This window comes from Syzygium oleosum, unplaced genomic scaffold (assembly GCF_021117445.2).
Source record: "Syzygium oleosum isolate NSW1041296 unplaced genomic scaffold, Sole_v2.1 Sole_v2.03, whole genome shotgun sequence".
In the NCBI taxonomy this organism is placed as follows: Eukaryota; Viridiplantae; Streptophyta; class Magnoliopsida; order Myrtales; family Myrtaceae; genus Syzygium; species Syzygium oleosum.
Window position 1 is genome coordinate 10,730,651 of NW_026607487.1, and position 22,103 is coordinate 10,752,753.

Sequence of the window (22,103 nt, forward strand, 5' to 3'; positions counted from 1 at the left end):
CTCCTATGGAGGGCTTGTTGAATCGTACCTACAATTCATCGTTGACCTTGCAGCCTGAAGCGAGACATCACCAGCTTCTCAAGTTACTCTGGCCTTAGAAATGCGAGGAGTTTCAAGATTGATGATAGGTCGGTGCAGCCGGCGAAATCCACTCCACCATTTTCGATATAACCGTCGGTCATTGGGAATTTCAATTGCTCAATCCGAGGTCTCAAAGTTAGTAAAATCTAAAACCAACCAACTTCATTCTTTAATCCACCAAACGTCGCATCCTCTAAAATCTGATAAAGACTAGCATAATTCTTCACAAACAGAACGATTGCCTTTCATTTCGACAACGGCAATACTGTATAGAGATTGCCCTTTAATTAAGCCATCAGCAACATTTTACGAACAAACAGTTATAAGTTCTCCACAAACATCATGAACCAACCTATATGTATATGATTACGGCTAATAAAGTGCATGAACGCTACTGTAGCACATCTATATGGTACATGATCAATGAATTACAGGCTTAAGGGGGTGAGCTCTCAGCTTGGACAAATCCAGATTTGAATCAAGCTCCTCATCTAGCTCTCCGACAACGCTTCTGCAAACACAGGACATGGAAAAGAACTATGAAAATATATACACGAACAGAGTTTACTTCAAAGTAATCACGGAGCTCAAGTATAGTCAAAGGCAGAAGGGACATAAATGACGGCGAACCAAGTTGAACCTGCCTTCTTCTTTCTGCTGTTACTTTAAGAAACAAAAGGTAAAGAAGAAAAAGAGGTTGAACTGAGATGGAGTATGTCATTACATGTTATCACCCCTTATTATGTAGAGGCCAAGCACAAGTTGCTGCACGCCTTCCTGCAGTAAACCGGAATGTTATTCATGTGAAGTCTTGAGTCTTCCGAAATATCAAAACCTGAAAGAGGGGAAATAGGGAATGTAGACAAACCTTTGTGGAGTAAACACGTTCATGAGATTCATCGAGAATGATATTCGTTGCCTGGTCATAGCCCTTTAAGACCCCCTAAAGAGATTCAAAATATTGTAATTATTCTCGACTCCACAGTGACAAAAATAGAAGTGGTAGCTGTGTAACATACCACAATGTTACGCCCATCATTTGTAATGACCGATATTGTTTCTGCATACAAAAAATAACTGATATAAGAGCAAAGCAAGGAGCAAACCTTGAGAAATTGAGTGCAATATTCGTAAGTAGAACAGATATTCCCAAGTCACTTTTAGGCATTTAGCTTTCTCGTTTCAACAGGGCTCGAGTCAACATCCTCTGAAGTCAACTAACGAGCAAATACAAGTGTCACTAATGCCAGTTCACTGCTGGAAAATGAACAGAAAAGTGCCACATGTACCTGTACGATCATATACTAGACAGTTGATATTCAACACATTTATTACTTTTCTTGCATAGTCTTTACGCATCTAATACAAACATCAGCATATGCTGCAAAACTGTTCAAATTACCATATGATAATAGGAGTGGAAGCCCCCTTTCATTTGTTGATCGAAAACTGAGACCGAGCTCGAGGGTCATTGTCCTAAGCCCGATCTCAATGTCCCTGTTAGACTCCTACTCATATGGTTTAGGTTTTCTTCTCCTCCCAATTGACAGTTAAAGAAAATCAAGCAAGAACCTGAGAAGATAAGTCAAGAGACATACGGTCTACGAGAGAATCAAGTCCAGGGCCAGTTGACATTTCGCAACTCCCAAAACTAGCAAAGGCCGGCCCTCTTGCAGGTCTAGTTCTGTACACTTTCTTCTGTAGAAAAATGAATGAAAAGAAATAAGTCTCTCGGAGGCTGAAAACCTGTCCACACAGCTTCAAGTTAGCATATCTTCTTAGTATAAAAAATATGTAGCACATCCTCCACAAGACTTTGAGGAATTGGAGAAGAGAGTAAATATGAAATCCAATTGGTTGAACGAACTCAAGAGGCTGGGAAAACATAAATTATCCACTATTTGCCATGAAGGTACTCATTTCCTTTCGTTTTGCTGATTCACAAGTCTCGTGAGTGATGAGCACCGAGATATTTTGTAATTGCCAGAGTGATTTTCATTTTAGTGAGTAAAACGTTGCCTCATAAACTGTTACTTTCCAAAAAGACTTGAAGATATTTGTGGATGCGCGGGCGCATGTGTCTGTGTGAGAGTGAGAGTGAGAGTGAGAGAGAGAGAGATTCTCTTTCTGAATAATGTCTGATTACGACAAAGAACTTCCTATAGCCAGTTTTTGGCAAGATACTATCACAATTCGGTACAGAGATCCAATATCATTCTTATTCATGAAAGACAATACAATGCCTGAAGAGGACTGGGACATTGGAAATACTTCTTATATATTTGCATTATATAAACAGCCTTTTGCTTATAAGGGTTGTCAAAAACAGAATGATGACCAGCATTTCTGTAGACCGAGGCCTCTCAAGCTAAATAAAACAAGAAATAGCAAAAAGGAATATCTTCTCCCTTCAGGCATAAATTCAACCATAAACTACAGAGTTCAACCATGAAAAGAGAAAATTCAGACCACCTCTGTCTTCCAAGTTCATCGGGATAAAGAACAACGCACAAATGTTCTCACTAGAAACAAATGCATGATCAAAATGGGGAGCTTGGCATGAACGAGGGAAGCATCCTGCAATTGGGGTAAATGATGGATTCGTACAACTAACAATCAATCTATCCTACTCTTCCAGCAGCCCATGCAAAAAAGCTTCAATATTAGAAGTTAGAATTTCTTTCGTTTTTGCCACAAGCATCATTATTCGATACAGAAAAATATCTCAACACACACCCAAAAAAATACAGATTCTATCTATGCAACTTCTTATTTTCCCCGGCATTTCGCTTAGCATCCATCAGCATTTGAAGGACACTGAGTCTAGCTACTAGTAATTTCCACGGCCACTAAAATGCAACACACCACCCTTGAGTAATAGAGCCGCCCTCCCACGACCACAGCCAGAATCACACTTTCCACTTAGACCTCGCAATCACCTACCGAGCCTCAACAAACCCACCCACGCATCACATTACCGAAGCACAGTGCCGATTCACCAGCTCACGCGACAAACAACGCACGATCGAATGTCGCGCGCGCAACTACTGTTCACTGAGGAATCTCTCGAAGGAGGGATTCCAATTTTTCCAACCGCGCGCAGCCGAATCGACCGACGTAAAAAATTTCATGTAGCCGCGGAACAGAATATCGCAAAAACGAGCGCGATAAACGCTCGCGCGGACACGCTCATCGATGTCGGATGATCCATTACCGAAACGACGAACTCGAGTCGCATCAGGAGAGAGAGAGACAGAGAAGCTCACCTTCGTACGACGCCGCCGCTTAGCAGAGCTTGGTTAGGCCGGTGACCGCACGCTCCGCCGGCGAGAGAGAGAGAGAGAGAGAGGGAGGGGCGGACGAAGACGGAGGAGCTGAGACCTAAAAGAGCGAAGAAGATGAAATCGATGCTGCGCAAAGAGAACCGAAACGCGCCGTTTTTCGCTATTCGCGATTGGCGCGGCCCAGATGATCTGCTAGTCTCTTTGGGCTCTGCACGGCCCAAATGATCTTCTGATTCTCTTTGGGCTCTGTTCGGCCCAAATGATCTTTTTTTGGTCGCTTGGCCCAAATGATCTGCTAGGTCTCTCCTTTACGGCCCGTGGATCGCGACCACCGATTTTCAGATATTGGACTCGCGATGCCGATCACATCACCTTACGAATGATTATGAACACGTACACAATCTGCACATACAAATGATATACGTATACAAATTGGCATTTGCAGTTATCCAAAAGAATACCACGATCTCGCTAATTGCGAAAATCCACCGGCGCTAATTTTTTCAGTATCTAAATGATGTTCGTGGGACATCAACTTTCCCAATTACAATTTTCGGATGTCGGACCCGAAATATTTGGTTCGGGTCGGGCCGGTTCAGGCTTTACTTGCGCTCCCGGTACGTGCGTAAAATAGAATACTTAAATCGACCAGAATTTTCTAGGCACGATCGAGGAAGAAACGACGCGATGATTTTTGGGATTGTGACTTTTACCCGTTCGATAAAATGGATAGGGATGTTCTCCTCCACCTAGTAGTTAGAGTCAATGTTACTTGGTGTATTCTGACAAGTTAGAGTCAGGGGCATTAAATAATACGATAGAACGATTTATCCGCGTATCCTTTGAAAATGGAGATGGACCGATCAGAAACATCACGAAACTCGAAATTGATAGTCATGCGAAAAACATGCCATACCGAATAAAATGCGGTTTTAATAGGGTTTCGTTGAAACGAGTTCCCGAGATTTTGATAAAGAAATTCCGTCGTTCCAATCCACTGCCTTTTTTCGTGATCTGTGTAATCAGTGCGCTGAAAAATGAAAGAAATATTTTGTCCTCGACGTGTTTGTTTCGAGAGAAATCAATGCTTAGGGAATTTTTTTTTTTTATGGAAACTGTTTGTTAATCTATGCCTAAGCATCACAGTTGATGACGGGAATACTTTTTGACCATGTACTAATAGAAGCGATACAAGCGGTCATTTTGAGAAAAATATTATGTTAATAATTGATTTTTGATAAAATAAAGACAAACTAGTAGTATGGTTAAACATCACTAAGGAAAATCCATCCTGTCATTCTCCAAAGTAGCCGACCAAAGCCGCCTTATCTGGTTGTCAACATGATGCTTTTTTTTTTTCTCGAAGAAGCATCCTCGAATTTGTGCAGAAAACAACCCGTGGAATCTCATCATCAAAATTTGGAAAAAGTTGCCCTTCAAATCCTCCATTGAACGAGGGCGAGAGGTCAGCGTGCATATTGATATCCCCAGTTGACCAATTGCCATGGTTTGCTTGCATCTCTCGCAAACCCAATCGCAGATCGAAAGGTTGGTTGAGCAAACTCAGAAAAACCAAAAAGGGAAAAGCAGAAGAAAGTCCCCCGCTTGTTTACATGTCACGTTACAACGTGCGATAAGAATAGTAAGAGTCTATGGAAGCGAATTTGACCATGGAATGCAATTTTTTTTTTCCCTTTTTTTGGAGTCTCCTTAGCCCCCTTAACAATGACAATAGGCTTGATTAGAATACGAAAAGGTATTTCATGCGTGCATCGCACGGTTAATATGATGTGATCTCGAGCGCATGGATGTCGCGACATCTTTCGTAATCGACATGCCCACGATCCACCCTTTTTGAACCGGCAAAATTTTTTTTAGTGATTCTAAGCTCCAAGAGTCTTTTAAATCCTTGCTTACAAGCTCAGTACGCGCGCTTGCAATTGTTTCCCTCTCAAAAGAAATGAGGCGTTCACACGATCTCTCTTCGCGACGACAATTGGATGCTTTTTTTGGAAAGATCTGATATTGCGTATTTTTCGTGAGGGGTGATTTTATATTCGTAATTTGTCCCTTGACATTCTAAAATTTAACGATATACTATGAAAGTGGACTACTCCCAAATTTTGCTCGGAGCTCCAACCAAATGACTAGCCTTAACTAGCTATGAAGGATAATTTTGTTATAAAATTATATGTAGACCTGAACATGATCAAAATGAATAAATTGTAAAAATACCGATTTGTAATAAAACGAAGAGAAAATAAATGACCACGGTAGCGTCGTCCAAGGCAAAACGACAATAGTGCCGTTGGGGGCATGTGAAAGCGCGATCGAGCCACCATTAGGACCTTGCCAACACGATCGCTACAGCCATCGGTGCTTTCTTCGCTGAGCCACTGCCCCCGCTCGTTTATCTCCCTCTCTTTCTCGCTATTGAAAACCGCCTTTTCCAATAATCTTTCGAAATATATCTCTTTTACGATCCGTAAATTTTTCGATTTCAAAACCGATTGTTTCTATCTTCAATTTCCACGGGCATACATTTTTTTTTTGTGGCAGATTTGCCCGGCAAAATTCGTCCCGCGATCGGAGCTCCAAGCTTGGTCGAAGCCAACGTCAAGGGTCCAATTTCAAACCAAATATAAACAAAACATGAATGGGCAAATTGCAAGACGCGAAAACTCTAGCATGCGTTCGAGGGTAACTTCCCATGGTTTTTTCTAGCAAAAAAAAAAAACTTCCCATGGTTTCAAACGTTCGAGGGGCAAAACGGGTAATTCGCATGCCAGTTGTCCCTTTGGAAAAAGCAAAATAATAAATAAAAAAATAACTTTGCGACCGCGAGCAATGACGGTGCCGACTTAGGAGGAGTAAAAGAACCGATGATTAAGGTAGAATACACCCCCGGATACTAATTTTTTTTTTTTTTTAACTTTTCGTAACCCATATCCTTTCCTACTTTTCGAAATTAAATTTGGTTACCTCTGATTACTTAACCAAGTCCCCTTACTTTTACAGATATTCTAATCAAGCCCTTTCGATATCGAATCCGGTCGAATTCAGCTGACGTGATCGTCGAACGACGTCGTAACACAACGTGATTTAAATCTTCCAAAATGGGTGCCCATGGTAGTTAAATTTTGTCCACATCAATATTCTACATCGGTCAAATCGCGTTCACATGGACATTCGCATATCCTGTTCGCACTAAAATCTGAGGTCGCGTTGGTTAGTTGAATGTGATCGGATTTAATGAGGTAGTACATGTATATTAAATACTGTCCTTAAATTATCTGCACGACCCGTTGTAACTATCGGGTGTCAGCCATCGTGTTCCACGGTCCATCTGGGGATGAACTTCGCTGGACCACCGCGACTTCGGAGTCAAGAAGAGGAAGAAGCAAGTTTTACTCCAAAAAAAACAGAGAAAAAGTCAGAGAAATAAATAATAAAAAATGGAGATAATTATATCGGAAATTACGTTTCGCCACTTTCCATAACCACGCCGTCCAAGTCGAGGGCAGTCCTGTCATTTTTCGGACGTTTTTAGCGACGGACGCGTGTCGGGAAAGCGGCACGCGAGAGCTCTCTCTCTCTCTCTTCCTCTCTCTTTTCTTTTGTTTTTCTTCGTTGGGATGGGAAGGAAAAAAAAAGTTCCCGGTAATTCCATTTTACGAAGCAATAAATAGTGGTAGAGAAAATGGCACAAATGATCTCGAAAATTTTTGCTCAATGTATAATGTGGTCCCTGAACTTTAATTTGTTCAATATGATTCGTGAATTTTCTATACATGTTCAATCTAATTTCTAAATTATATGAAATTGTTCAATGTTGTCGATAGAGTGGAATTAATTGAAAGACAACATTGAACGTTTTCATATAGTTCATTGACTGATTTGAACATGTAGAAAAAGTTTTATGGACCACGTTGAACAAATTAAAACTTAAAAGTTCATGGATGACATTGCACACTAGGCTACACAATTCACGAATAATTTATAATTGCTGGCCGATTATCGAGACAGTAGATAGAGAGTATGGATTTAATTCTTTCTTGTTAATTCGATTGAAGATAGATTATACAGGTCCAATCAACAAGTCGAGATTAAGAATGCGGAAAATAAATTATGTTTCGCCACTTTCCGTAACCACGCCATCCGAGTCGAGGGCAGTCTTGTCATTTTTCGGACGTTTCAGCGACGGACGCGTGCCTGCAAAGCGGCACGCGAGAGCTCTCTCTCTTCCTTTCTCTTTTCTTTTGTTTTTCTTCATTGGGATGGGAAGAAAAAAAAATTGTTCCCGGTAATTCCATTTCATGAAGCAATAAAATATTGGCAGAGAAAATGGCACAAATGGTCCCGAAATTTTTGTCTAATGTGCAATGTAGTCCATTAAACTTTAATTTGTTCAATATGATCCATGAATTTTTTATACATGTTCAATCTAATTTCTGAATCATATGAAATTGTTTAATATTATCGATAGAGTGGAATTAATTGAAAGACAACATTGAACGTTTTCATATAGTTTATGGACTGATTTGAACACGTACCAAAAGTTTATGGATCACGTTGAACAAATTAAAACATAAAAGTTCCTGGACGACATTATACACTAGGCTACAATTCACGAATAATTTATAATTGCTAGTCGATTATCGAGACCGTAGATAGAGAGTACGAATTTAATTCTTTCTTGTTAATTCGATTGAAGATAGATTATACAGGTCCAATCAACAAGTCGAGATTAAGAATGCGGAAAATAAAGTTGAGGAATATATGCGTATTTTGATATATAGAAAAAGTACACGAAAAGCCTATTTATAGGTTCTAATAGATAAATTATCTACGCAAATTAAAGGAAATCAAATCACGCATGCATAATCAAAATACATATAGAAATTCAAAAGGATTATCCTAAATATCTTCAGAAGATAAATATCTGTGACACGACACGACGAGCTAGAGACGTCCCTCCGCTTCTTCGAGACATAAAATATCCGATCGTTTTATCGTTAGGTAAGACCGATACTTGGTTAACAGTTAGTCGGGCCGCGATAATAAAATAAAACGAAATGGAGGATACATAAACCATACGACATCGGGGCCGAAAGACTTACAATATCATCCCATCATGAACATTACCCGGAAAAGATCCCATTTCAAACACCCTGTTTCCCATTATATAATAAATACGAGAAACCCTGCAAGCGAAGTCACCTAAGCCCTATATAATTGCCTTCGTTGCGATGAACAACATGAAGAATCACTCCCTCGCACACTGACCCTTCACAGCTTTCGATCCATCCGGCAAGAACCCGTCACTCCATCATCATCAGAAGGAAGGGAAAAGACCAAGGAGAAATCGATCACCATGAGGGCCAGCAACCACCTGATCGGCCTCCTCAACTTCCTGACCTTCCTCCTCTCGATCCCCATCCTCGGCGGCGGGATATGGCTGAGCAGCCGCGCCAACTCGACCGACTGCATGAGGTTCCTGCAGTGGCCCCTCATCGTGATCGGGGTGGCCATCATGGTGATCTCCCTTGCCGGGTTCGCCGGGGCGTGCTACCGTAACACCTTCCTCATGCGGCTCTACCTCTTCTGCATGTTCTTCGTCATCGCCGCCCTCATCGGCTTCATCATCTTCGCCTACGCCGTCACCGACAAGGGGTCGGGCCAGCCCGTCCCCAACCGCGCCTACCGCGACTACTACCTGCAGGACTACTCCGGGTGGCTGGAGGAGCGCGTGGCCAGCGACTCCTACTGGGGCAAGATCAGCTCCTGCATAAAGGACTCCAAGGCGTGCAAGAAGATGGCCGTCACCGTCAACGGCATCTCCGAGACCGAGAGCATGTTTTACTCCCGCAAGCTCAACCCTATCCAGGTACAAACTAAAACCCTTCTTTTCTCTTTCTCTCTTTTCTTTAGGTTTTGCCCGGATTTCATCCAGCTCTCTTTCAAAACGTTCTACAGTTCGATTGCACTTCGTCGTTGTATGAGCACGACACCTGCTAACCCATTTCAAAACACGAGCAAAGGAAAAACTTTCGTCCTAATTTACCCGATAAGTACAGTTCATCAATCAAGTTAACTATTCGTAAAACAAGAGAAAGGTGCTAATCAATGATGAACATGTGGTTCGTTGTCGAAGTGCGGACGCGACAAAGCAAGGGAGGGGGGGGCCTCTCCCTCTTTCTTTTTCCCGCAATAATTGTTTAGATATATAATACACGTACACCTGTCCTTTTGTATTTCCGCAAGTTGGTAAATGCTCTTATCTAACATTTTCCCGATATTTTATTCAACATTTGGCGCTTCATTTTTTGTTTGTTATTTTCCCCTCTTTCTGTTTGTCCGTTGAAGTGTACGACAAGCTGGGCGGTATAGATCCCGCTAAGAAACTTTGAGGTTTCTTGTGCGTTACTGCTGGCTCTGCGCACAGCAGTCGGTCAAAGCTGGAAACAGCACCGATTCAATCAATTTTTTGAAAATGGGGGAGACCCTATGATTCAACATCAGGGGTTGTCTTTTTGATGAATAGTTTATGGATGGTATTTAGTGGGGCCACGTGGGGCGGTGGTACGGCTCGCTGCACCGGGGGAAGTGGAGTGGTTAACGTGGGTCGACGATGATGATGACGACGACGACGACGATGATGTTTTCTCCTAGAAATGGGCAGAGCCCCGGTTTGTTGTCTGGCATTCGATGCGAAAGCAATTAAACCGGCTTTTGAAACGAAAACATAGTTTGTGTTTTCTCCATTTATCACCAGAGATGAGAAGAACTACGGAGAAAACGAGGAGAATTGTCTAACTCGCGAGGGAAATTTTCTCCTTGATTATTAAACAATCTAATTTTGTCGTTCATTTGCTAAGCGTTTAGCTTTTGATTTTTTTAAAAAAAATTTCTCCACATTTTGCTCGTTAGCTGTCTAGTATCTGAGGCTGGAACAGGAGAGAACTCTGCATCTCCTGGTCTTTATCTTTTACCACTTCTACGAATATCCAAAGCAAGCGCGAGCATATCTTGTCATGAAAAAGGGTACGAGAATCTCTTTTTGAAAATCTTTTTGGGTGGCTTTTTCTCTCGGGCGAATAGTTCTGTCCATTTGCCTTTTTCCATCACGGAACGTGGGTTTCTTGTTTAAGTCGAGAACTTTTACTCCGTCTTTTACGTTTTGTCGCTTACAATGTAGCTTTCCTTGAATGTTAACAAAGGCGGGATTTTGGGTACGTCATAAGGGATCCTTACATACCCCCAAAACGCATGTAAAAAACAAAACTTTAGCCAAAAATTGACGATTCATTTAGCACCCTCACATGATCTTGCAATCTCTTTTTCCGGGACCACTCGCTCCTAGGCCCCGACATTTCACGTTGGAGGGACGAGCGATTATCCCTTCCTTCGTCTATGATGTTCGTAGAAATCGTCCGAGATTTGGTCGAGCATTTGCCTCTGCCATATTCTCCTTGTGTCCAGCGTACTGGAGGTCACCGTCGTAGTCTCAGTTATTGATCACTTTTTGCTTTATTAGGCTAGTGATGTTTAATCATGATTCTGGGTTGTTTCGCTTTATGTCATTTTCTTTTCCTACACGAGGACGGCCTCTATAATTGCACGTTTTATGTGTTCAGGAACCCATTTAGTTTCAAGATCTCATGATGTGTCAATTGTACGACTTTTGATATTAGCAGAAATGTGGTTCCGGAATGCTCTAATTAACACAGCAATTTTCGGCGGCTTTTGTTGTGGTAGATTGTAGTTTCCACGTTAATTTATGGAAGAATGTGATGAATTTTCTTCCATTTGATTTGGGCAGTCTGGATGCTGCAAACCGCCGACGGACTGTGGCTACACCTATGTGAACGAGACCTACTGGAACCCGGGAGGCGGGCTAGTAGGGACCAACAATGACTGCTCCCTGTGGAGCAACGACCAGGATCAGCTGTGTTACTCGTGCAGCTCTTGCAAAGCCGGGGTGCTTGCCAGCCTCCGCCACAGCTGGAGGAAGGTCTCGATCATCAACATCATCATACTGATCCTCCTGCTGATCTCCTACGTGATTGGTTGCGCGGCCTACAGGAACAACAAACGCATCGACAATGACGAGCCCTATGGCGAAGCCCGGATGACCAAGGCACAGCCTAGTAGGCTCCAGTTCTAGCGCTTATGTCATTTTATCATGTAATTCACTGGTTTGCTTGGTATTGTTTAATAGCTTTGAAGGGTTGGTTTTACATGATGTGCCAGTGGCAAATCGTCTTTTCCTGATTGCTCCTCAAGTTTTCTTTTTGGAATAGAAGCAAAATGACTGTCAATGTCATGGAGATGTAGCGGCACGAAATTGAAGTTGTATGATGGATATGTAGGAGTATATGAGTGTCTAGACTTATTGCTGTGATGACTATGGTTCATGACATATGTATTACAAGGATGATTGGATTTCTGTACACGGGCGGTCTTGCGGTAAGCATGTCACTGAGGTTTCAATTTTGTACTTCGAAATGAGCTAGGAATGAATTAGTTTTCGTCTGAAACTACCCAGGTTTTCCACGAAGAAAAAGTATAAATCATTGGGCGGTCAGCACGTGAAAGGGTGCCAAAGTACTGCATCCGTAAAACTTTTATCAGCAAGGAAAAGGGCGAGAAATGGGTTCTGAGAAGAAGATGTTATGGAGCAGAGAGAGACCATATAACATGGGTAAGCCCTTACTGTCTCCGAAGGATGAATCACCGTCCATAGGAGGCTGGTCCAACGGGCATCAATGCACGTGAACAGTTAATGCTGAAGTTTACCCGTTCTTATTGAACTTTTCCAGTACAAGTGGCGTCGCTTCACAGATGTTTCCATTGAGTTTCTGTTCAGTATGCGATGGCGACGACGCAGATCTTGGTCATGATTATATCTCAAACCCGTCATAAACCCGGTTGTTTTTCTGCGTGCTTTCAGAAAACAACCGGAGGATTTTGTATTTGAAATAATTTAGACATTTTCCTATAAAGTTTTAAGTGAAAGAATAGAGGTTTCACATACACACAAGGAATTTAATCTGGACAATGCATGTATGAACCATGCTCCTTCCTCGCATCTGCAGGGCTGAATACATCACCAGTAGACCTAATAACAGGCTAACACACTCGACAGCTTAAGATTCTTGTTCCACAGGAATGGGTCGCCGGTCCGATTTTAGCTGAGGCCTCTCGCTATGAATGTCTTCACTGTTGATTGGAAATCTCATTTCATGCTCCTCGATGCTCTTCGGTGTAGTCGGGTTGGCAATTCTCTGTTTCATCGAACGAACAACAATTATTAGTTTGCTTCATCATTGGTCAAAAAGGAAAACTAGGAAAGATTTCTTTTCCTGGCTGTGAACTAGAAACATGTTAGAAGCAATCCTTCACAAGGATTCCCTGTTCTACCAAGAGAACCAGAGAATGCAAATATTACAGTAAAATTCTACGGGTGAGTAACAGTTTCAGGACCTCCATACCTCGGGTAGCAAACAGCGTTCAAGTTCACGTACTTTCTGAATGGTCAATCCGAACCAATCGTCAATCCAGCTAAAACAGTTGCGATGACTTTCTATAAAAAGAGCTCTTTCACCCTACACAAAGAATGGGGAAGGATCAGTTTCGAGGAAATCTAGATTTGAGTACAACTTTTTTTTGGGAAGATGGCGAGCTAATTTACCGAGAGCATAGCTTGTTCAAGTCGGTAACCAAAACCCCAATACGGTGCATCAATAGTCACCAATTTATATGCTGTCATAACTGGATTGCACTTGCTCTGCAGACATTATCAGAATCCCACAACTATGATCAGTAAAGCATACATGGTACTGCATGTAAAGAAACACTGCAAGTCAGCACCCACACAACATGTTATACACAAGTTCTTCCGTGCTCACATCATTCAACCGGTTACGGACATCACTTTGAGAAAAGAACAGGAGGGGGAAAGCAGCTAAGCACGTGAATATGAGGGAGAAAAAGAACAAGCTCCTGAAACACAGGATAAGTCACTAGAGATTAGACTCATGGGCCGCAAAGAAACTTAGCTCTGCTGGTAGGCTGCAATTGATAAAGTCCGTGGTGTCTTGCATGGTGAATTGCTGGTGTCAGATTTTTATCTTGCCTAAAAAAGGCGATAAAGGCCATTGAATGGAGATGCCCTGCATTTTTTTATGGAAGGGTAGCAATGGGAAAATAACAGCAACATAAGTTGTCTGAGCTTTGTTTTCCTAAGTATAAAGGTGGTTTGGGTCTGAAGAACTTATCCCCGTGAAATTCTGCCTGTGTACTAAAAAGACCATTGCATTTACTGCTTCAATCAGGCTCATTATGGATTGATTGCTTAGCTGAATAATAACCTGCTGAAGGGCTCCTCTTTATGGCAAGTTTCAGCAAAGTCAGATAGCACACATGCAAAGAGGAAGTTGCTCGAGTTCAGAAATTTCTTGAAGCCTCACATGAAGCATATTGCTGGTAATGGCGAAAGTATCTCCTGAGTTACTGATGTGATTGTTGTAAAAATTCAATCAGCTTTGTGTAGTACCTTACAACCAGATGTGAACTCCTCTGATAGGGTGGTATACACTGGTTCTTCTAATGGTTCTTTTGGCTTTGTAAAGGATTGGAAACTTTCGAGTAAAAGTGGCAGGAAAGTTATACGGCATAGGTTGGTTTGGTTCAAACAAATGTGTCAAAGTTCAGCTTCATTTCATGACTGATCATGCGAAACAGGCTGTCTACATTTGATAGGGTGAAAATCGGGAGTGCTATTGATGATAATTGTATTTTGTGTAATCAGCATATAGAATTCAAGCTGCATCTATTCTTCAGCCGTACCTTCTCAAAGCAGATTTGGGAGCATGCCTTGCTTTTACTTGGACATCCTAGAGCTGCTAGTGACTGGAATTTGAATTTAATTGGGCACTTCAGAATATGAAAGGGAAGAGTTGGAGGTTGTTCTCATGAGTTTGAAATGCTACTCCTTACCACCTTTGGAAGGAGAGGAATAGGGTGTTGCGCGATAAAATCACTCTTAAGTCACAGAGACACTGCCCTTGTTATGCTTTCTGTAAAGGTTGCATTTGAAGGTTTTATCTCTACTGGAAGGAAATTGGTTTCTGATGAGTTTAAACCATTGTGCAGGAACTGGTCCATACATGTTGAGTAGTTTCTCTGGTGAAAGTTGAGTAGTTCTCCAGGAATGGTTGTTTTTCTGCTGGTGCTTGACCGATGTTCTGAAGAGCAAGAATTATACTGATTCTAGTTCATTGTCTTTGGATTTGAGTAGATGAGAGTATTCATTCGTTTATTTTGCAATTGGAACTTTGGGTTTAGTTTCAGGTTCGGATAATGGGCCCATTGGCCTCTTCTGTGGGGCATTGGGATTAGTTTTTTTCTTTTTTTGGTTGAATTGGGATTAGTTTGACTAGGTGTGAGTTTGTGCCTATTGGTGCTTGGGTTTTGTGCATTGAGATGGGTTGTATAGGGTGCTGTGCCCTTTTTTCTAGTAAAATTTCTTAAATATTAGAAAAAAAGGAGACTCTTGTTTGCTCATATGAGAAGGGAGTGCATATAACCATGCTTCTTTCCACGATGGATAGCACAAATAAACTGACCACAGAGTTTCCATATGCTCAAATATAAGCTAAAATTGGAGATATAAGTGGTATGAGAATCCAGACCTGCCAACCTTCTGAAAGAGGACCACGTCCAGTTCTGACTGACTTGAATTTCGAGAAGTCCACATCACTTCTTGCAATTGCATAACTCCAATAATCTGTCGTAGCGGAAGCTATATCGATGATTTCCACCTGCCGGGTTGCTAGTCGTTCTTCACTTAGGCCATGAACCTAGTTTTGCAAGATTTGATATTAGTACATGCCAGAGAGATTAAGAAGAGCAAGGCATCATTCTACTTCTGAAAAGAAAGTGACATACGAGGAGACTCAAATAGAATGACCCAGACTTGAAGAACTTACATTTTCTGATTGCCCGTTGTCAGCCTTGTGGATGGTGTCAATAGTTAGACTAAACTTTGTAAAGTATGGACACTGCAAAATGCAGACAAAAATAAGCCCAATTCACTGCACTATATAGTGCAAGCATCCAGTTCTAGAAATATGTTTTAGAGTAAAAAAGCTACAAACTGCTAGAACATAACTATTACCTTGAGTACTGAAGGAGATCGTATCCATTTGCAATGAGCACACGAAAAAAGGATTAGTGCTTGTTCAAGAAACAAAATTCAAAGAAAAAACGACATTGCAAGGATATGGCAAACCTGTTTTACATCTTGGGTAAGCATTCCAAGCTTCCTCTTGGATGATTAGAGCATCCGCTGGTGCAAAAGTAGTCAACCAAGCGGGAACTTTGCTGCACAAACAAGCATAAGGGAAGGAAACTGTTACTGTGGCAAAACATGATGAGCTTGAGATGTCGATAAGATCAACAAAATCAAAGAGAGAGAGAGAGAGAGAGAGAGAGAGAGAGAGACAGAGACAGAGAGAGGGCACCAAGAAGCAAGATAAAGGGCTTAGAAGGAAAAGAAATGCAATCAAGTACTCTTACCTAATTGTAAAATTAGCAAAAAGAAAGAAGTTTTTATACTCTACAACCTTGAACTAAACTATGGTACTTATCCAGGGGGTTCGCTGCACCAGATAAATTCCAAGTAACAAGATGTGGTGAGGATGGATTCTCAGATTACAATAATCATGACAATGCAAAAGACTAAAGACAAAGTGAACAGCCACATTGAAACGTGGAACTTCATAGGTGACTGTCAACCGTATAAAGGATTTATATCTAGATACAACAATCACAACCTCTCTCTACCCAATAAACATTTTAGGAACGGATGTTCTTAACCTAACCCGAAAAGAGTAACTGTGACTATTTTAAGAAAGAGGAATGGCAATACCAAACATGGCTACATTGTAATAGAATGTTAAGGTACGACTACCACTGTCAGAAGGCACCGTCAGATCATGTAAACCAAAAGTGAAAATATGGGGACGCTACAATTCTCCAGTTATTCACCATTCTGTCCAAGCAGCAGCATTCTTAACTAATGGAGCAATCAAATATTCAACGAGAAAACAAAAGCAATGGTAAGGACCAATGCAGCAACTTTTAAACCAATGATTTGATTGAGCAACACAGTTTAAATTGAGAATTTAAAAACAGTGATATCCTTACCTCTGCAAGCGATAGACTTTAGAAGTGTAATGACCTTTTCCGAATTCGCTGTCTTCAAAGGGTCTACTCTCCAAAATATCCACCCCCTCGGTATCTGTTCTGCTCTGAAGTTGCATCTTCGTGACCGTATACATCTGAGCTATCTGATACTGCAATCAAGTGACCCATCACAACAACATATTACATCGGGCAGCCACAAAGCAAGATTAGTATTAAAAGAGCAACAGATTTAAGGAGAACTTACTTCTTCTAGTGATATTGGCATGACAATTCGGCTTCATTCCGTAAAGGCAAGAAGTTAAGGAGTAACGCAAAAAAAGGAAAGGACTCATATGGCAGTTCAGATATACAACAAGTACCGTACGAACGGGTTGTGATTTCATCAACAAATGGGTACTTTGAAAACTAAAGCACCCCAGGCATTGGGTCAACTGAGGGACTTGAAGGGTACACCCCAACAGGAACATAAGCGATGAAAGTAATAAGACCGAATGCCTCTTATTTTCCAGTTCCATGGGGGATTCATTCGAACACCCTGCAAGCAATTTCAGCAGCCGGGAAAACTGGAAAGAGAAGAAAGATATCTGCACGAGAATGGTGAAAAAATTCAAACTTTATCGGAGAAAAACAGAGAGGAGGATACAATTCCTTGAGCTGCACCATCTTGCAAAGGCCTCCCGAGACTAAAACCCCACTGACCAAGCTCTCCAAATGCAGTTCGTTACCCAGAGAGAGGCCTGTGGTTGCGATGGCTATGGCGATGGAAGCGTACGAAGGTTTCTTGAAGAAGAAGAAGAAGAAGAAGAAGAAGATGAACTTGGGCAATCAGAAGACGGCGAAAAAGGGACGAGATGGCGTGTTGGGAAATTGAAACGCACGTTCAAACTTCAATCCAAGCCAAAGCCCAATGCGCATTCTTGGCTGACCAAACAAGGAAAAGTCAAAGTTGGGAGCTTTGGACGACTTCGCTTTTGACTCCCACCAAGTCCCACGCCTTCCCTTCTTCTACAGAGAAATCTCATTGGACATATAATTTATATGAAGAGAGAGGGCCGAGGGGGACAAAGGGAGGCGACCGGTAGACGCGTGGGCGAGAGACAAAGAGCGAGGCCGGTGCCGACACGGTGTCGTTGCGTTCGATGCGGGATGCGCACAACCGTTAGTCGGGCTCGGACCGGCCGTGGATTTCCACGAGGTGGAGAATCTAAAACATCACCGTCTTTACGAATATCGTAACGTAGCTGCTTCATTTATTATACTTGACATGATTAAAGAAATGGAAATATAAAAGGAATAATGTCCTAATATCTCGCGATAGTATATCTATTATTAACTAATTTTTTAACTCGAATTTTGACGAGCTGAGTTATTATATGAGTTAAGTATGTTCAGCAAGTAAATTATAAAAGCGTTTAAAATGATAAAACACAAAATATATGGACGTAAAATGAGTTTATCCAAATCCAATCCACCTTCATGACTCTCTCTTTACCCTCCATGAGAAAATAATGGCTTCCTCGAACTATTCCAAGTTTAGAGAAGCCTCGGTGGGCCCGTAAGATGGACTCGACTTCAGTCTTATTAAAAATATCAAGACGGCTTTTTTTCCCTTGTTAATTTTTATTTTATTTTATTAATCTTATAAGTTTCGTATGTATTTTTCGTTGGTTGCACTTGACATTGTTATTTTTATATAATATTCTAATCTTAGTTTTCGTCATTGCAATCCATGATCAGCATAAATCATATTCTTCAATATCTTGCATTCCATTTAATTAAAATTTCAATTCCTCCGCATTATTTGTTACTGTAAATGGGTTAGGTACGAATACGTGTACGAATCAAGTATGGGTACTAAATTTATATAGCATATAAATGGGTTAAATTGGGTTGGACCATTTTCGACCAAATGCAACCCGACCCACTAATTTCACAATCCTACACAGTACTATACGGCAGGGTATATGTTTAATCCGCACATTAAAGAGGTGTGCAATGGGAACCATCCGAATTGGGAACCGTTCGAACCGGACCAGCCAGTTCCTAGGGGCGCCGGTCCGATTCCCGGTTCCAGGGTGGGAATCGGACCGCCAGATAGGCCCAATATTGAAAGTCCTTAATTAGCTCAAAGCCCAAATGAGCCCAGCAAGAATAATAGCCCACTCGGAAGAGAAATAAGTTGAACCTAGAGAGAGTAAAAGCCCACAAAAAAAGGAAAGCCCGTGCCACTAAAAAAGAAAGCCGGCTCTCTCTCTCTCTCTCTCACTCTTTCCCTCATGTCTCCAAAACGTATTCCCAGGGGAGCCGATCCGATTCCCGGTTCTAGGGTGGGAACCGGACCGCCGGACAGGCCCGATATTGAAAGTCCCTAATTAGCTCAAAGCCCAAATGAGCCCAGCAAGAATAATAGCCCACTCGGAAGAGAAATAAGTTGAGCCTAGAGAGAGTAAAAGCCCACAAAAAAAGGAAAGCCTGTGCCACTAAAAAAGAAAGCCGGCTCTCTCTCTCTCACTCTTTCCCTCTTGTCTCCAAAACGTAAAGCAAAAAGGAGCGCGTTAGCGAAGCACATTGAACATAACAGAATCCACCCTCTCCTAGTTTCTCTCCCCATATATAAGCGTTTCGTTCAGTTGGATAAGGATTTTTTGGAGAGCGCGTGCAATCTGCGCAAAAAAAAAATACAAACTCCTCTCTCTTCATCAATTCCGTTGGACCGCCCGAGAATCGGATTAGACTGGACGGTCCAAAACAAGGTGATCTGGTTCTTGGTTCATAGGTGAAACCGGATCGGATCGAGAATCGATCACCCCTAATTGATGCGAGTTTAACGTTAATTTTCCTCAACATCCCTTGTTTAGTGTTTACTGTAACGATTGTCGTTCTCGAGACTTCAATAACGACAAACTGGGCATGATCCGTTGCGGGTTGTGGCTGCCGAATCTGACCTCTCGGGTTATAACGTTTTGGGCTCGTTGTGGGGGGAAAAGCCCTGAATAGAGACATCGGCCCTCGTTGTCCTTTCGATGATGTCCAGCGTTGTTACTTTCCAGTCCACAAAAGTAAATGGATAATAGTACATCAACCTAATCATTCTTTTTCCTTCCAATGCCCGGGCCCAAATTCCCATATCGGAATCAATCCAATCTCTATAGTGTGGTATGCAGCCCATCTATTCTTTTAACATCTTTCGGTCAGCATTTTGAGTCACTTCTAGGAATTGCCCGTGTGGTTGTCTTCAAGAACTTCACGTCTATTCTTTTACATCACATGCAATGTATATTCTTTTTCTTATGGCCAAAAGGCACGAGCGCAAAGACCCGACAATCTGAATGCTTATTCAGTTTGATCATTTGAAAGTTACGATGACAGCTTAATATCTTGTCATGGACACAAGAGGCCGATGTTTGGGACAGAGCCTTAATAACGAAACAAATGATTCGTTCGTTTCTAGGATCTCGAGTGTGACGTCCAATGCTACATAGGATAAAAAGAGAACTCGTGACTTAAATCAATTAGTAGAGACATAGCTTTCCAAAAGTGACCGTTCGAATGCTCTTTTTAGGCTTTCGGCCTCCATGAAAATGATCATGTCATTATATTTAGAGTCAGAGCAACTACCCTAGTTGTGATCCAATGTTCATTTGACGACTTCAACGTGCTTCTCTGTTGGCACAACGAGTTAAAACCCATTCAAACACGCACCAAACTTGTGAGGAATTTCGATGTAGATGATGATTGTCGGCCGTTGGACCACTTCCTATTCTAGCTCTCTTAAAGAAGTAGACAAGAGTCGGTAATCAAAATTCCTATACCAGGCATGCTATTGAACGTGATGACATGCTGCTGCTTCTGGAGCTTTGACGTTAACAAGAGGGAGGGGGCTTGACCACGTGGGGTTTTGTAGTCTCTCGTGCACTCATGACACCGTGTACGCTAAGCCATCGTAGTCACCGGCTAAGAAAATTCCTAGATGAAATTCTTTCAAGTCATTCGATCCCCAATCGTTCATCCTTAGCTGTAGTCCTCCCTGCTACTGTTACAAGAGTTCTTTAGTGGAAAACTGTAAGAGAGAGAAATGAGACCCTTTGGCTAAAACCGTGTGGGGTTTTAGAGAAGAAAATGAAACAGTGGAAAATTAGGAAAACAGAAGCTGTGGTGAGATCGAAAGAGAGAGAGAGAGATCTAGAAGAAAATGATGACAATTCGAGGCCATTCATGGAAGGACGCTGTTCATCAAATGGTTTTTATAATCCTTAATCTTTAGTTTATGCTGATCTCTGCAGAAAACATCGGTCATCTGTTGTTTCAACTGGGCGTTCAGACCAAATCCCATGTGATTGATATGGCGTTCCATTCCGGCAGACTTCGCTTTAATTGAGGAACAAACTGAAATGTCCAAGACAGTCCCCTTTGAATGTCTGGTCATATTAGTCTTCAAAAGCAAGTACATGGTGGAAAATTCCTCCTTCGTTTTTCTTCCTACATATTAGTTTTTTAAGGGAAAAGCTTAGGGTTAGCATCACGCTGTGCCCGATCCACCAGCTTTCGTTTTCGTTGCTTGAATTATATATTATCGTGTTTAAATATATATTTACATGGTATTAGGATAATAACAATCGTAGCTAGCGTGGCGAGTCTTATTTTATTGCACGATTGCTCATTGATCCTTATTGTTTTTTTCCCTTCTGAACTTTCTCTTTTTCTTTCATGCCGTGCATCTCGCCCGCAGAATTTCAATCTACGATTGTGATTAAAAATGAGCATTAGCTGAGTCATTACGTTATTTCAATCACAACATCATTTCCTAAGACAATGCTGGTATGATATGCCCGAAAACCCGTCAAACACGTCTCTAACCTTCAATAAAACTCGTCGAACAGATCGGACGAAAGGCTGTACTTCGGCGATGGTGGTGCCCTTTGCGTGAGAAACGTGTCTTTCCTATGTATGGGCCGGAAGGCGAAGTCGAAGAGCGGTTCTCGCGTTTACATTGCGAATCAGTTCTCTCCATGCATAGAACATGAAAACGGGTCCTTTGGAAGATCCGATTTCACGAGGACAATGGGTAAAAACGATCGAGTAAAAGTTGACTTGCTCACCATCGCGGATGGATTCCTTTCAAAAGGAAGGGTCCACACGCTAAGTACGTACCATACGAGGAAAAGAGACGGAGAGAGATGATGGTGTTAGTACAAGCTTAACTACTTCCGCCGCGAAGTTGGAGTTTGGGAATTTTCTAAGGGGTGGGAGTGGGAAATTTGTTCACTTTGGATTAGAAGTTTCAATGCAGTGGAAAAAGAAAAGATGAAATTGGACGCTTCGCATTTGGTTGGACTCGGAATGTTTTTCACCCTTGCATTTTTTGTTGGAAGGTGGAGAAGGAAAAAGGTCCTTTGTTGCTATTTGACAGAAAGAAAAAAAAATCTTTTGAATTGTGGCACTAGATCAGGAGTCATGCTGACGTGACATAATATGTCCAATCGGGGTTTCGCTATGACTATAATACCTGTACTTTTATATAAAAAG

The 22,103-nt window shown here is 41.7% G+C and overlaps 3 protein-coding genes across 3 annotated transcripts; 1 reads left to right on the top strand and 2 right to left on the bottom strand.

Moving 5' to 3' along the window:
* Positions 1 to 300: 300 nt before the first annotated feature.
* LOC115670656 (sm-like protein LSM8) lies at positions 301 to 3,487 on the bottom strand. Its single transcript, XM_030591977.2, has 6 exons — positions 3,348 to 3,487; positions 1,680 to 1,779; positions 1,101 to 1,141; positions 950 to 1,024; positions 806 to 858; positions 301 to 592 (listed from the first exon to the last, which is right to left on the bottom strand). Exons 2-6 carry the CDS (start codon positions 1,714 to 1,716, stop codon positions 502 to 504), a joined length of 297 nt encoding a protein of 98 aa, XP_030447837.2. The 5' UTR covers positions 1,717 to 1,779; positions 3,348 to 3,487; the 3' UTR covers positions 301 to 501.
* A 4,990-nt stretch (positions 3,488 to 8,477) lies between these two features.
* Positions 8,478 to 11,769, top strand: LOC115670655 (tetraspanin-3-like). Its single transcript, XM_030591976.2, has 2 exons — positions 8,478 to 9,252; positions 11,188 to 11,769. The coding sequence occupies exons 1-2, from the start codon at positions 8,740 to 8,742 to the stop codon at positions 11,530 to 11,532; spliced, it is 858 nt and encodes a 285-aa protein (XP_030447836.1). The 5' UTR covers positions 8,478 to 8,739; the 3' UTR covers positions 11,533 to 11,769.
* A 515-nt stretch (positions 11,770 to 12,284) lies between these two features.
* Positions 12,285 to 17,584, bottom strand: LOC115670654 (uncharacterized). Its single transcript, XM_030591975.2, has 10 exons — positions 17,221 to 17,584; positions 16,822 to 16,852; positions 16,578 to 16,726; positions 15,661 to 15,752; positions 15,547 to 15,554; positions 15,359 to 15,430; positions 15,062 to 15,229; positions 13,060 to 13,155; positions 12,860 to 12,973; positions 12,285 to 12,652 (listed from the first exon to the last, which is right to left on the bottom strand). The coding sequence occupies exons 1-10, from the start codon at positions 17,238 to 17,240 to the stop codon at positions 12,515 to 12,517; spliced, it is 888 nt and encodes a 295-aa protein (XP_030447835.1). The 5' UTR covers positions 17,241 to 17,584; the 3' UTR covers positions 12,285 to 12,514.
* Between the last annotated feature and the right edge of the window lie 4,519 nt (positions 17,585 to 22,103).

Bases quoted from the DNA above. Each gene is read 5' to 3' on its own strand.
- LOC115670656 (XM_030591977.2), bottom strand. From the start codon at position 1,716: ATGTCAACTGGCCCTGGACTTGATTCTCTCGTAGACC. The intron at 1,142-1,679 runs GTATGTCTCTTG...TTTTGTATGCAG, and splicing joins ACTTGATTCTCTCGTAGACC to AAACAATATCGGTCATTACA. The intron at 1,025-1,100 runs GTATGTTACACA...GAATCTCTTTAG, and splicing joins ATGATGGGCGTAACATTGTG to GGGGTCTTAAAGGGCTATGA.
- LOC115670654 (XM_030591975.2), bottom strand. From the start codon at position 17,240: ATGGTGCAGCTCAAGGAATT. The intron at 16,853-17,220 runs GTATCCTCCTCT...TACGGAATGAAG, and splicing joins ATGGTGCAGCTCAAGGAATT to CCGAATTGTCATGCCAATAT. The intron at 12,653-12,859 runs GTATGGAGGTCC...TCGATGAAACAG, and splicing joins AACGCTGTTTGCTACCCGAG to AGAATTGCCAACCCGACTAC.
- LOC115670655 (XM_030591976.2), top strand. From the start codon at position 8,740: ATGAGGGCCAGCAACCACCTGATCGGCCTCCTCAACTTCCTGACCTTC. The intron at 9,253-11,187 runs GTACAAACTAAA...TGATTTGGGCAG, and splicing joins GCAAGCTCAACCCTATCCAG to TCTGGATGCTGCAAACCGCC.